Source organism: Hyperolius riggenbachi, chromosome 4 (genome assembly GCF_040937935.1).
Source record: "Hyperolius riggenbachi isolate aHypRig1 chromosome 4, aHypRig1.pri, whole genome shotgun sequence".
Classification (NCBI taxonomy): domain Eukaryota; kingdom Metazoa; phylum Chordata; class Amphibia; order Anura; family Hyperoliidae; genus Hyperolius; species Hyperolius riggenbachi.
In genome coordinates, this window is record NC_090649.1 from 390,966,446 (window position 1) to 390,980,076 (window position 13,631).

At 41.9% G+C, this 13,631-nt stretch overlaps 1 protein-coding gene across 1 annotated transcript in view; it reads left to right on the forward strand.

Annotated features, from left to right (window-relative positions):
• SOS1 (SOS Ras/Rac guanine nucleotide exchange factor 1) overlaps window positions 1-13,631 on the forward strand; it is a 156,909-nt gene that overhangs the window by 118,019 nt on the left and 25,259 nt on the right. Inside the window, exons 11-13 of the mRNA XM_068232174.1 lie at window positions 4,460-4,541; window positions 10,351-10,473; window positions 12,969-13,072. Coding sequence (XP_068088275.1) covers window positions 4,460-4,541; window positions 10,351-10,473; window positions 12,969-13,072 — 309 coding nt within the window. The remainder of the gene's footprint in view (window positions 1-4,459; window positions 4,542-10,350; window positions 10,474-12,968; window positions 13,073-13,631) is intronic.

Consider the following 13,631-nt stretch of genomic DNA (forward strand, 5'->3'; position numbering starts at 1 on the left):
TTTAAAGTGGACCTGAACTCTTGCACAGGACAGAAGGAAAACAGAGAGAAATCTACCTTGTATGTATTTAGAGAGTGTAGCCTGTCTAATTCCCCCCTCATCTGTGCCTAATCACACGTAATTTGCCCTCTCACCTGTGTCAGCTGACTGCCACGGCAAATAAGCTAATTGGTAAACACAGTATGTTAACAATATGTTTGCTTCTATGAAAGCAGGAAGTAGAAACATTGCGGATTTATTGCAGGATTTGTATCAGCTGTGTCAAAGAAATGTTTTTCTTTAAAGGTTATTATGCTGTTGTGTATTTTTTAGAGCAGAGAGGAAGTTCTGAGTTCTGGTCCGCTTTAAAACTGGTTCTGTGCACAAATAGCCTACATTTTTATTTGTGTGTTTTTTCCTTTTATGATGTGGTTATGTGATTAGAAGTTTAGCACAATATAGCATTAGACCAGGCATGGGCAAACTTGGCCCTCCAGCTGTTAAGGAACTACAAGTCCCACGATTCATTTGCCTTTATGAGTTATGACTGTGGCTGCCAGACTCCTGCAATGCATTGTGGGACTTGTAGTTCCTTAACAGCTGGAGGGCCAAGTTTGCCCATGCCTGCATTAGACGAATAAATAATGACTGAATGTATTTCTACAATGCAAAATGGAGCATGGAATTTATGCACATTCATTTGTATAATTGTTATTGACACAATGTGCCAAAATATTTGTGGTTGCATTTACAAGCTCTTTCCCAATGTCAGACTTATTGTTATGTAATGCACATAGTATGGAATACATTGTAACTTGCAGTGTTCAGTGTTTTGGGAATTTCTCATAAAAAAAGCATTTTGGATTTTCAGTTTTAGTATATTACCTGAATGGCTGGGTTTGTAGTAATGTTTCTGTGCCAGAGAACGATGCTGCTTGGCTTACTGAATTGCTTGTGGTTCCTTTATGCACAGAGTGCAAGGATTCATTTACATTTCCCACACCTTCCATAGTTTTTTTTTCCTAACAGGGTTAATAAAAAAAAAAAAAAAAAAACTGAGAGAAATTGTAATTCCAGTTAAAATAATGTGATTTAGAGGTTTTGATATAAACACACTGGCAAGATATGGTAACAGTAAAATGCTGTGCTTGGTAGTGAGAGATGATCACTAGCTGGATAACAGCTGCCTGTTTTCTGAAGTGTTTCCTCTGTCATGTGACTGACTTTCCAGGGAATATGCTTGGAACAGTTGCATCAAATATGAAAATGTATAGAACTGTAAAGGGGCCCATATACTGAGCTGATCGGCTGATCGATCGCAAATCAATTTTCATCCGATTTCGGTCGATTTCAATCGATCTGACATGCTGAAAAAAATCTAGGTCGATCTGTTGAGATTGCTTATCATTTTGCATTGGACCTAATGAAAATCTGATAGCAAAAAAAATGCCATCAGATCGATTTTCAATAGATTTCATACTGAAATGTATTGGAAATCTGTTTCTAGTAAAACATGTTCCTAAACACATCAGATAGATCAGAAATCTATCTGATGATGAAATAAAGCTAACGTGTGTATGGCCACCTTAAGAGGGCTGCAAGAGTTTTTGTTTTTATTTACTTGGTGTGTGACTGTTCTACAGTAATACCTACCTGAATTGTTCAGAATGTTGTGACTGCCCTGGGGGCCCTCCTGCCACTGCTGTATTAGCACTGGTGCTATGCTTGTGATGATCACCTTGTGCTTTGAATAGTGGTAATTATTAACAAACTGTTCTCCTCTCCTGATTATACCTCTCAGACTCCACAGCTGTCCTTGGCAGACTTTTGTGGTCTATGCAGAGCATGCTTGAGAGGGCCCAATGTAAGAACTTGCTTTGGGGCCCATCGCTTCGTAGCTACACCACTACAGATTTGTGTGGAATATGCATTATTATTGTCTGCTCATTTGATAGTTTGAGTTAGTGACTCAGAACGAGTATGCCTGACTCCACTGTATTGATTAAATAAAGCAGAGGGACACCAAGAGCCCCAATAGTGTAATTCGTCTTGGGGACAACAAAATAAATGAGAAGTTAAAATTATACTCACAAACCAGGGTTACCAATAGGCAACCACTGTATAGGCAGGTGGGGAGAACAATCCTGACCCCACTCAGGAATAAAAAGTCGCTCTCTGTAGACAGGAAGATAGGGTAACAACCCTCCACCCAGGGTGGACTCAATGTAGTGTACAAGATACAGAGGCGCCAAAAGAATAAAAGGTAATTAAATGAACTTAAAAAACCAACTGGTTAAACAGAGGAGGCAGCGGTGGTCTTACCCCCTCCAAACAGACACAGGCAAGGACTGCGATTCAGACAGTCAACAATTTATTCGGAACTCCAAAAAACAATGCAACGCGTTTCACGGGCCATACATCCCGCTTCCTCAGGCAAAATACAGTAGGAGTCACAGCATCTGTATTATATCAGCGAGCTCGGCGCCTCTGCAGAGGCGCCGAGCTCGCTGATATAATACAGATGCTGTGACTCCTACTGTATTTTGCCTGAGGAAGCGGGATGTATGGCCCGTGAAACGCGTTGCATTGTTTTTTGGAGTTCCGAATAAATTGTTGACTGTCTGAATCGCAGTCCTTGCCTGTGTCTGTTTGGAGGGGGTAAGACCACCGCTGCCTCCTCTGTTTAACCAGTTGGTTTTTTAAGTTCATTTAATTACCTTTTATTCTTTTGGCGCCTCTGTATCTTGTACACCACTGTATTGATTGGACTGCAAGCGCTGGCACTAACCCTGCATCTACATTCATTCATCATTTGCTCACTGCTCCAATTTATTTCTGGTACATTGTTCAAGGAGAGCAGACAGCCACTGTTAAAGATGACTGTTTCTGGACATGTGTCCAGACGGCCACTAGAGTTAACATTGGATGTTTATATAGTAGTCCATTATATGGTTTTTGTTGCCATTAAGTAGATGTTTTTTCAGCTTAGCGATTGCAGGTAAAATTCCTGGTTTTAAAGCTAGCCTGAGCAAGGCCTCAATAAGATGCTCTCATTTGGGGGGTTTATGATGGGTGTGAGGCAGTAGATACATGTGTACATCTAGCTAGATTATTATCTTTTTGGTTTTCAATTTTACTGCTTTAACCAATCCTTAAAAAGAACCTAAACTGAGAGGGATATGGAGGTTTCCTTTTAAACAATATCAGTTGCTTGGCAGTCCTGCTGATCTCTTTGGCTGCAGTAGTAGCTGAATGACACCTGAAACAAGCATGCAGCTAATCCAGTCTGACTTCAGTTAGAGCACCTGATCTGCATGAGTGTTGAGGGGCTGTGGCTAAAAGTATTAAGGGGCCCATACACGTAAAGATTTTCCCGCCGATATACAGCTGATTCGATCACTGTGATCAAATCGGCTGTGAAATCGTCGCGCAAAAGCTGACTGAACGATCGATTTCCGTCCGAAATTGATCGTTCCCTACGATTCTTGTCCCGTCCGTGCGGAAGATTTCCCTCGATCGCCGGCGAGTCGGGAGTGCGTCGATGGTGGCGTTCGACTGCCCGACGTTAGTGGCAATACATACCTGCTCCGGTCGGCGCGAGTCCCCGCTCTCTCCACTGTCTCTTCTCCGCTGGGTTCCGGACCGGCTGGCTACTTCCTGTCCCGGCAGGAAGTTTAAACAGTAGAGTGCCCTCTACTGTTTAAACTTCCCCGGACGTGAAGTGAAGCCAGCCGGTCCGGAACCCGGACCCCAGCGGAGAAGAGACAGCGGAGACCGGGGGACTCGCGCCGGCCGGAGCAGGTAACGTATAGCTGGCGGGCGGCGGCAGCTCCACAGATTGTGATCGGTTTCATGCTGAAATCGATTCACAATCTGTTTGCAGTAAAGGCAGCCATACGATCCCTCTCTGATCAGATTCGATCAGAGAGGGATCTATCTGTTGTTCGATCTCATGGCAAATCGACCAGTGTATGGCAGCCTTTAGAGACACAGGATCAGCAGGAGTGTCAGGCAACTGGTATTATTTTAAAAGGAAAAATCCATATCCTTCTCAGTTTAGGTTCCCTTTAAAATGGACCACTGAGTAGAATTGACACAATCACAATATCAGAATGACCAAATTAATCCTTTTCCTTTGACCTTAAATGTACTTCTTTTATGCTGTGAATAAAATGTGTTGCTCATAAGCTTTTATATGCACTGCATTCCCAGGCAGGAGGGGGAATAGCTTGTTACTGGTTTGGGCAACAGTGCCTGTCCACTCAGCAGAAGAAACCTGAAATATTTCTCTCTACTGTGAACACCTCCTTATAAGTCATATGACAGGTAATCTTTACCACAGACCAGATAATTTAACTGCCTGACCTACACAAACTTCCCATGTAGGTTGAAATAGCATGAATTATAGGAATGATTGTTTGATGTTCTCACGTGAAATGCATTGGGACCGTTAATGGGTTTCCCCTTTTTGCCCTTCTAGACCCCAACTTTGTGCGAACATTTCTTACAACTTATAGATCTTTCTGCAAACCACAGGAACTTCTGAGCCTTCTCATAGAAAGGTAAGAATAAAAACAATCTGTGATCACATCCGAACATAAAGGTTTCCAGTGACCCAGGAAGAGAAATAAACTGAGCCTATCAAACCCAGCCGCTGTCAATCCGCTACTTGCTAGATAGTTAATTAACTCAGCTTTGACTGAAGAAGTATAATACCTTCCCTGGGTAACTAAACCGATCCACGTTAGAATGTTTTGATGTCCATGTTAGCCCTCTTGTGCAAAGCATGCGATTCTGTTTTTTTTTTTTTTTTTTATACGATCAGATTTTTAATTCAGATTTTTAAAAAAGTAGCAGCATGCAGTACTTTTTTTTTAAAATCTGAATCAAAAATCGGATCGTATAAAAAAATTGGAATTGCACGTAGTGCGCAAGATGCCTCAGAATGATGTTTTATCAGTGCTGCATGGGATTCTCCCCAGAACTCTGCTAGAGAACTGAAGTAGTCAGAGTGCTGCTGTTTGTATTCCCTGAAACAGATGCAGCTGCTCCTCTGCTAATACAGAGTGCAGCAGCAGCCGAGGGTTGGAAAGTGCGGTTTCCATGTTTATTGTAGCATAATTATGGGCAAGCGGCCTGAATGAGTCAGCAGCTTTATCCTCCAGCGTGATAGTTATGACCGTGACTGTTCCATTCCTGAGAAATTGTGGCGTGAAGTATCCAAGTGTCGGCAACCTCTGTAGAGATGCATGCAGTGCTGTGCTGAGTGACTGCACAGCTGCGATGATACGCATTTCTGCTCTGTAAAAACAGGGGCAAGATTACAAGAGATATTTAATAAACTGCTGGGCATGTATGTTTCTTACTTTACACAGTGTGAATACCAACCTTTGCTTGTAGTATTGTCTTCATAGAACTAAACAATCCTTTTGTATCTCATTTTTCAATAAAGAAGGGTTCCTGAAACTTGGTTAAAGAGGCACTGTAGTGACATATAGTAGAATGCATTAAATTGTGGCCAGGAAGTTTCTGGGTAAGTGCAATGGTTAGGGGTTTTCTCCTGACACAGGAGACCTGGGTTTAAATCCCGACTCTTCCTGTTCAGTAAGCCAGCACCTATACAGTGAGGAGACCTTGAGCAAGACTCCTTAACACTGCTACTGCCTATAGAGTGAGCTCCTAGTGGCTGCAGCTCAAGCGCTTTGAGTCCACTTGGAGAAAATGCAATATAAAGCCTTGTCTTGTCTGAATTATTTAGTATACCCACTTTTATGGTCATTTTCCTGGTTTCAGAGTCAGAAACACTACGTATATCTATACATAGATTGGCATGTTGCCCACCCTTTTAGTGATGCTTAAAGAGACACTGAAGCGAGAATAAATCTCGCTTCAGTGCCTATATTCAGCAGGGGCATGTGTGCCCCTGCTAAAACGCCGCTATCACGCGGCTAAACGGGGGTCCCTTACCTCCCAAATCCCCCCCCCCCTGCAAAATCTATGACCAACTTGGTCGTAGATTTTGCTGCTGTTGAGGCAGGGCTAACGGCTGCAGCCCTGCCTCTCAGCGCCGTCTATCAGCGGCGCATCGCCGCCTCTCCCCCGCCCCTCTCAGCGATGGAAGACTGAGAGGGGCGGGGGAGAGGCGGAGATACGCGCTGATAGACGCGTGTGAGGGCAGGGCTGCGGCCATTAGCCATGCCTCAATGCGGAAGTGATCCCCGCGCTGCACGGAGGGGATTTGGGAGGTAAGGGACCCCCGTTTTGCCGCGGGATAGCAAGGGCACACATGCCCCTGCTGAATATAAGCACTGAAGCGAGATTTATTCTCGCTTCAGTGTCTCTTTAAGGGGCACTATGGCGAAAAAGGTTAAAATTTAAAATATGTGCAAACAAAAACAAATAAGAAGTATGTTTTTCTCAGAGTAAAATGAGCCATAAATTACTTTTCTCCTATGTTGCTGTCAATTACAGTAAGTAGTAGAAATCTGACAGAAGTGACAGGTTTTGGAGTAGTCCATCTCTTCATAGGGGATTCTCAGCAAGGCTTTTATTCTTTATAAAGATATTCCCTAAAAAGGATTTATCCTCCCTGGCGGTAAGCCCGTGCTGAGCACGGGCTATGCCGCCGGGAGGCACCGCTCAGGCCCCGCTGGGCCGATTTGCATAATTTTTTTTTTGCTGCACGCAGCTAGCACTTTGCTAGCTGCGTGCAGTGCCCGATCGCCGCCGATCCGCCGCTATACGCGTTGCCGCAGCCGCCCCCCCCCCCCTAGACCCCGTGCGCTGCCTGGCCAATCAGTGCCAGGCAGCGCCGTGGGGTGGATCGGAGTCCCCTTTGACGTCACGACGTCGATGACGTCATCCCGCCCCGTCGCCATGGCGACGGGGGAAGCCCTCCAGGAGATCCAGTTCTTTGAACGGGATCTCCTGATCTCCGATCGCCGGCGGCGATCGGAGGGGCTGGGGGGATGCCGCTGAGCAGCGGCTATCATGTAGCGAGACCTCGTCTCGCTACATGAAAAAAAAAAAAATTAAAAAAAAAACGTATTTGCTGCCCCCTGGCGGATTTTGCCAAACCGCCAGGAGGGTTAAACAATGACGCTGTCCAGCTACCCTGCTCGCTACAGTTTTTTGGGCAGTTTGACAGAGCAATTGTCATTCACTAATTGCTTTTGAAAATAAATAAATCCCTGAGAATCCTCCCCATGAAGAGATGGACTAGTCCAAAACCTGTTGCTTCTGTCAGATTTCTACTACCTACTGTAAGTGACAGCAACATCGGAGAAAAGTAATTTATGGCTCATTTTACTTTGGAAAAAAATGTTCTTTTTATTTGTATATGTTTGCACATATTTTAAATTTTAAAATGTTTAGCCATAGTGCCCCTTTAGCTTAGGCTGTTTAGAGATGCAGAATTATCTGAGTATTCTGGGAGAGTAGGCATTATTTTCACTGGCTAGAGAATTCTCTGTAAAACAAACAGAGATCTCCTGACAGAACTGAAGCTGTTGTCACCTGTGATAAATTTCAGAATGTAAATTCAGGTGAGGAAAGATTTTACAATGGGAAAACCCTGACTAAATAATTTTTAAATTAATATTGTAAAAACATTTTTTTTTTAAATTACGTAATTTTAACTAGAGTTCCTCTTTAAGAGTTTGACCAATATGATTGAAAATTAAATCTTGCACACTCTGATGTCCACAAATAAAGCCATTGGTTCTATTTTCCAAATGGGATTACATAGTCAAATTCCTTTTTGAATTGCTGGTGATCACTGATAATGGTGTTAAAGTTTGACTTTTATTTTAGGAGTAATTTACATTTCACATTATTTCATTTCAATGATTTCAAATCAATTCACATTATTGAAATAATTTCTCTGTTGAATTACTGGAATGTGTCATGAATGGCTGGCTAGCTTTAGTGAAATAAGGGCTGGTTTCAGCAACAAAAAAAAAGGAAATAGGCAGTATATTGTTTATTAAAGAGAATCTGTACTCTAATATTCTTACACTAAAAAGCATACCATTCTATTCCTTATTTTCTCCTGTGCCCCTCTGTGCTGTTTCTGACACTCTCTGCTGCAATCCTGGCTTGTAATTAACAGTTTTAGGCAATGTTTACAAACAAACTAACCAGCTTCTAATAGGCTCAGCTAAGCATAGTGTGTGAGTATGCAGGGGGCCTGCAGAGGGTGTGTATCGCTTCTACCAATCACAAGCAGCCCTGCACATTCCACACAATCAAAGCCTTAGCCCGACAAACAGGACAGAGGAAAGATACATTGATTTATTACAGAGACAGTGTAATTAGGAAGAGCTGCAGTAAGCCCCAGCACATTAGAACAGGCATAGGAACTCATAGGATAGAAGAACTAAGGCTGAAAAAATTGTTACAGAGTCTCTTTAAAGCGGAATATAACCCTGCATTTCAATTTTGCTCTAAAACATTATTTACAGTATATTATATGCAACCAGCATTTTTTTTTTTTACTAGACCAGCATTGGAAGGGTTACACAGGGCTTTAAAGTTCCTGGAGATTTCTGCAGATGCATCCGAAGCTGACATAGATACATTTATGTAAACAAAATGTATCTAAGTGTGGCATGTGACTCACTGTCTCTGACTGAGAAGGAGCTGGAGGACAGCCAAAGAGTGTGTAACATTTCTCAATAGATACATTTAACTAAATAGAATGTATCTATCTGAACTTCTGCATATCTCTCCACAGAACTTTAAACCTCTGTGTTTAACCCTTCCAATGCTGGTCTAGTAAAAAAAATGCTTTTTGCATATAATATGCTGTAAATAATGTTTTAGAGCAAAGTTGAAATGCAGGGTTATATTCCGCTTTAAGATTAACATTTATTGAACAATCTCCAATTAAACCGCTCAACTATAGCGACCGGGGGAAGGCCTGGGAACCCCCTTCTCCCTATCTGCAGAGTAGCAGTAAACCATTTCAGCCGCTCGGACGTGAGCATTACGTCCAGGCGGCTGCTCTGCTGCAGTGCCCCTGTGCGGTTCCCTGCTAGCCCTGAGATCAGTGAACGGGAACATGGTTCCCGTTCACAAATCTAAGTCCCCAGCAGAAAAATCGAGGTCATAAAAATAACCCCTCAGTGTGGCCATCTTGTGGCCAAATAGTAAAACTACATCTACATACATTTTTCAAGGAAATTTACACCTGTTATAACATTTAAAATTAACTGTTTATTTCCTAACACCAAAAAATTACCCAAATAAAATTTTCAATGGAAAAAAAAATTACAATTAAAAAAAACAAACATATATAGTTACCTAAGGGTCTGAACTTTTTAAATATGCATATGAAAGGGGTATACTATGAACATTTTTAAAATTATAAGCTTGTAAATAGTGATGGACGTAAAACTGAAAAAATGCACCTTTATTTCCAAATAAAATATTGGTGCCATACATTGTGATAGGGACAAAATTTAAATGGTGTAATAACTGAGATAAACGGGCAAATAAAATACATAGGCTTCAATTATGGTAGCATGTATTATTTTTAAGCTATAATGGCCGAAAACTGAGAAATAATGAATTTTTCCATTTTTTTCTTAATATTCCTGTTAAGATGCATTTATAAAAAAAAATTGTTAGCAAAATGTACCACCCAAAGAAAGCCTAATTAGTGGCGGAAAAAACAAGATATAGATCAATAAATTGTGATAGGTGGTGATAAAGTTATTAGCGAATGAATGGGAGATGAACATTGCTCTGATGCATAAGGTGAAAAATCCCAGCGCGCTGAAATTAAATTAAAGGAGAACTGTAGTGAGGTATATGGAGGCTGTCATATTGATTTCCTTTTACGCAATACCAGTTGCCTGGCAGCCCTGTTGAGCTATTTGGCTGCAGTAGTGTGAATCACACCAGAAACAAGCATGCAACTAATCTTGTCAGATCTGACAAAAATGTCAAACACCTGATCTGCTGTATGCTTGTTCAGGGTCTAGGGCTAAAAGTATTAGAGGCAGATGATCTGCAGGTTAGCCAGGCAACTTGTATTGCTTAAAAGGAAATAAATATGGCAGCCTCCATATACCTCTCACTACAGTTCTCCTTTAATATTTACCTGCTGCAGTGCTGCTTCTGGTCTCCTCTGACCTTCCTGACAGCAAAGACTTTATACCTTAGGCTCCAAATAAATGTCATGTGACTGGAGGTATGGAAGTATAGAGCGTGCAGCTGCTGGGAAGAACAGAAGAGACACAACGCATCACTGGAGTATGTAAATATTACACTACTGCGCTGCTCTGCTTTTTTTCACCCAAGCGATGTACCCGGTAAAAATATATTGTGATTGCCTGAAGTTTACATGTTTTCTGTGTGTTTGCCTAGGTTTGAAATTCCAGAGCCCGAACCAAGTGAAGCAGACAAAATTGCAATGGAAAATGGAGACCAGCCTCTCAGTGCCGAGCTAAAGAGATTTAGGAAAGAATATGTACAGCCTGTACAGTTAAGGTACATCTTGCCTGTTCACTATTAGCAATGACGATCAGTGTTGCCAACTCATCCCTTTAATTACTGACACATCTAAGTTATACAGGCTCTGGGGCTTCTTACACATAATCAGCGTCTTAACTGCATCTACCTAGCCACGAAACCTGTATAATTTGATGTGTCAGTAATTAAAGGGATAAGTTGGCAACACTGATGACAATGTGCACTAAATTCTACAAACATGACAATTCCCACTGACTTGGAGGTGTGGGGTGGGGAGGGATTTGGCTCAATTTTAAGTGAAAATTTGCATGTTAGTAGAATTTTATTATCTACAGTAGGTGTTCAGTAATGGCATCGTCATGTATTTAGTAACAGCTTGACTTCCAGCCTTAACTGTAGATAATTTTTAAAGTGATACTAAAGCAAAAAAGGAAAAATTTGATACGTACCTATGGAGAGGAAAAGCTGTGGGTCCTATTAAGCTTTCCCTGTCCCCTCCCGGTCCTCCCATCGCTGTCACTCCAGGTCCACATATTCGACCAACTGACCAAGTGCTCCACAAGAAAGGCGGCTCCATACAGTGCGAGGGTGCGCTCATGCATGCACTGTACCAGGGCTGTGGAGTCGGTCCAAAAATCCACCGACTCCGACTCCGACTCCTCAGTTTAGGATTCCACCGACTCCGACTCCACGACTCCGACTCCTCTAATTTGCATATTACAATTTTGTTGATTAAAAGTATGTAACATGAAATTCGTCTCATAACTGCCAACGCTTAGGAATTTTACAAGACAACTGAAGTGAGAAGGATATGTAGAATACTATATTTATTCCCTTTAGACTAAAACTAGTCCTTGGTAAGAGTACTTGTAAAAGGTACAAACCGGAACAAAGAACATCTATCAGGCCCTAGGCAATGTAAGTGTGGGTACATGTAAGAATGATGTGCAGGTACTCTGCAGGGGAATGAGGAGATTGTAAACAGACAACACCTCTGTGTTCAATGTGCACAGCATTTTCAGTGGATTCCCTGCAGCTCTGTGGGGAGTGCATATGTAGAGTATAGTACTACTGTGTAACAAAGTAAACCTGAGACAGATGAAATTAAAGTTTTATACATACCTGGGGTAACCTCCAGCCCCCTTCAGGCTAATCAGTCCCTCGTTGTCCTCCTCCACCACCTGGATCTTCTGCTATGAGTCCAGGTACTTGAGCCAGTCAGGCGTAGTGCGCATGCACACACTCCGCCGCCAGGAGCATACTACACCTGTGCAGCACTATTGCGCAGGTGCAGAATGTTCCTGGCTGTGGAGCCGCTGACTGACTGAATTACCGGGACTCATAGCAGAAGATCCGGGTGGTGGAGGACAGTGAGGGACTGATTAGCCTGAAGGGGGCTGGAGGAAGCCCCAGGTATGTATAAAACTTTACTTTTCATCCGTCTCAGTTACCCTTTAATTTGTAGTCACCAAACCAAATTTCATAACATATCAAATTATTTTATTTCATCAGCAAAGGGAGTGCATACATTTGCATAAATCAGCATCAATGCAGAATTATTTCCATCTTGTTGACCATCTCTATTAGTGACATAGCTACACATCAGGCTTTATTCTTACAGCATAGATGATATTTAGTATATATAAGAGATTCCTGTGTACACATCATATATACAGTCACAATCAGATATGTATATCTGACCTTAAAAATACGTGGACTGCTTTATTGAAGCAGCACAAGTAACTAATTTTGATTGGTTTATTTCATTTTTGTATACTAAGCACAGCTATTACTGTATATATACTGTATATATACATTATTTTTAATGACTATTATCTGAGAAATAGAACATTTTATCATATTTTCTATTTTAATTACAGTTACAAATTCATTAGGAGTCGGAGTCGGTGCATTTTTTCCCGACTCCGACTCCGACTCCAGGCACCCAAAATTGCCCGACTCCACGACTCCGACTCCACGACTCCGACTCCGACTCCACAGCCCTGCACTGTACGGAGCACTCGGGCTCCCAAAGCCTTCTGAGCAATCCCAGAGGTGGCAAATCACTGCACTAGAACATATAGGCGTATAGGTCCGCCTATACGTTGTAGCGCACTGATTGGCGCTCATGATTTTGAATTGATTGGCTGATTACTGTGTAGATCTCTATATAAGCTTGTGTCAATGGATGTATGTTTTATGGACTGAGTGGCTTGAAAAAGAGCTATAGCAGCTTGAAACAGCGGGCTGTCGCCGCCAGAGCCTACTTTTTGACTATGCTGTCATTTTAATGACTAATTAATAAAGAGCTAATCTTTTATTTTTTCCTATTTTTGTGTGGTGCCAGCCTTTTTTTTTTTGCAAACATTTCTGAGGATACTGGGATCTGGGGCTTGGGCACACGTCAGTTCCTCCTTATGGAAGAGTGCTCCTCCACCTTGTGTTTTTGATTATAGATCATTGTTACAGCATTTTATACCATGTGCTTAACACAGACCTTCCATCATTTTCAGAGTGCTGAATGTATGTCGACATTGGGTAGAACATCACTTCTATGACTTTGAACGAGATGCAGACCTACTTGAACGTTTAGAAGAATTTATTGGAACAGTAAGAGGTAGGACGGTTTAATCTACTTTTTAACGCTAGAGTTCAGCCCTTTCACATTTTTTCTTGCTATGTAACTGGTGATATTTTTTCTATAAGTATATATTTTAAATAGTAATAAAATGGTGTAAAGAACTGTAAAAAAGGCTATTGTAATTTAATCTTTATAGAAAGTCAATGTATGATAACATTGACTGTTGACTGACTGTTGGCACTGCCAACTTAATGAGGAGCACAAAAGAACTATTTATATGTTTCATCATGTAAGGAGTTCTCCGTATCTCTGAAGGTGGTATATCCCTGGCTCTAGTGACACACTTATCACCACGGTTACCTGTAACCGCTGCAGGCTGGATGACAACCATAGCTCTGTGTGTCCCCGACACTGCACAGCGTACCTGCCTATGTGAAGGCATTGATGTTCATGGTGCAACTGTCCAGCACTTGCCTGCTTCTACCTGTGGGATCCTCTCTGTGAGAATCTAACCCCCTCCCCCCTTTCCCACAATGCTATCAGTTAACCATGAAGTAGACAAGACAAGACAAATAACATTTATATTGCGCTCTTC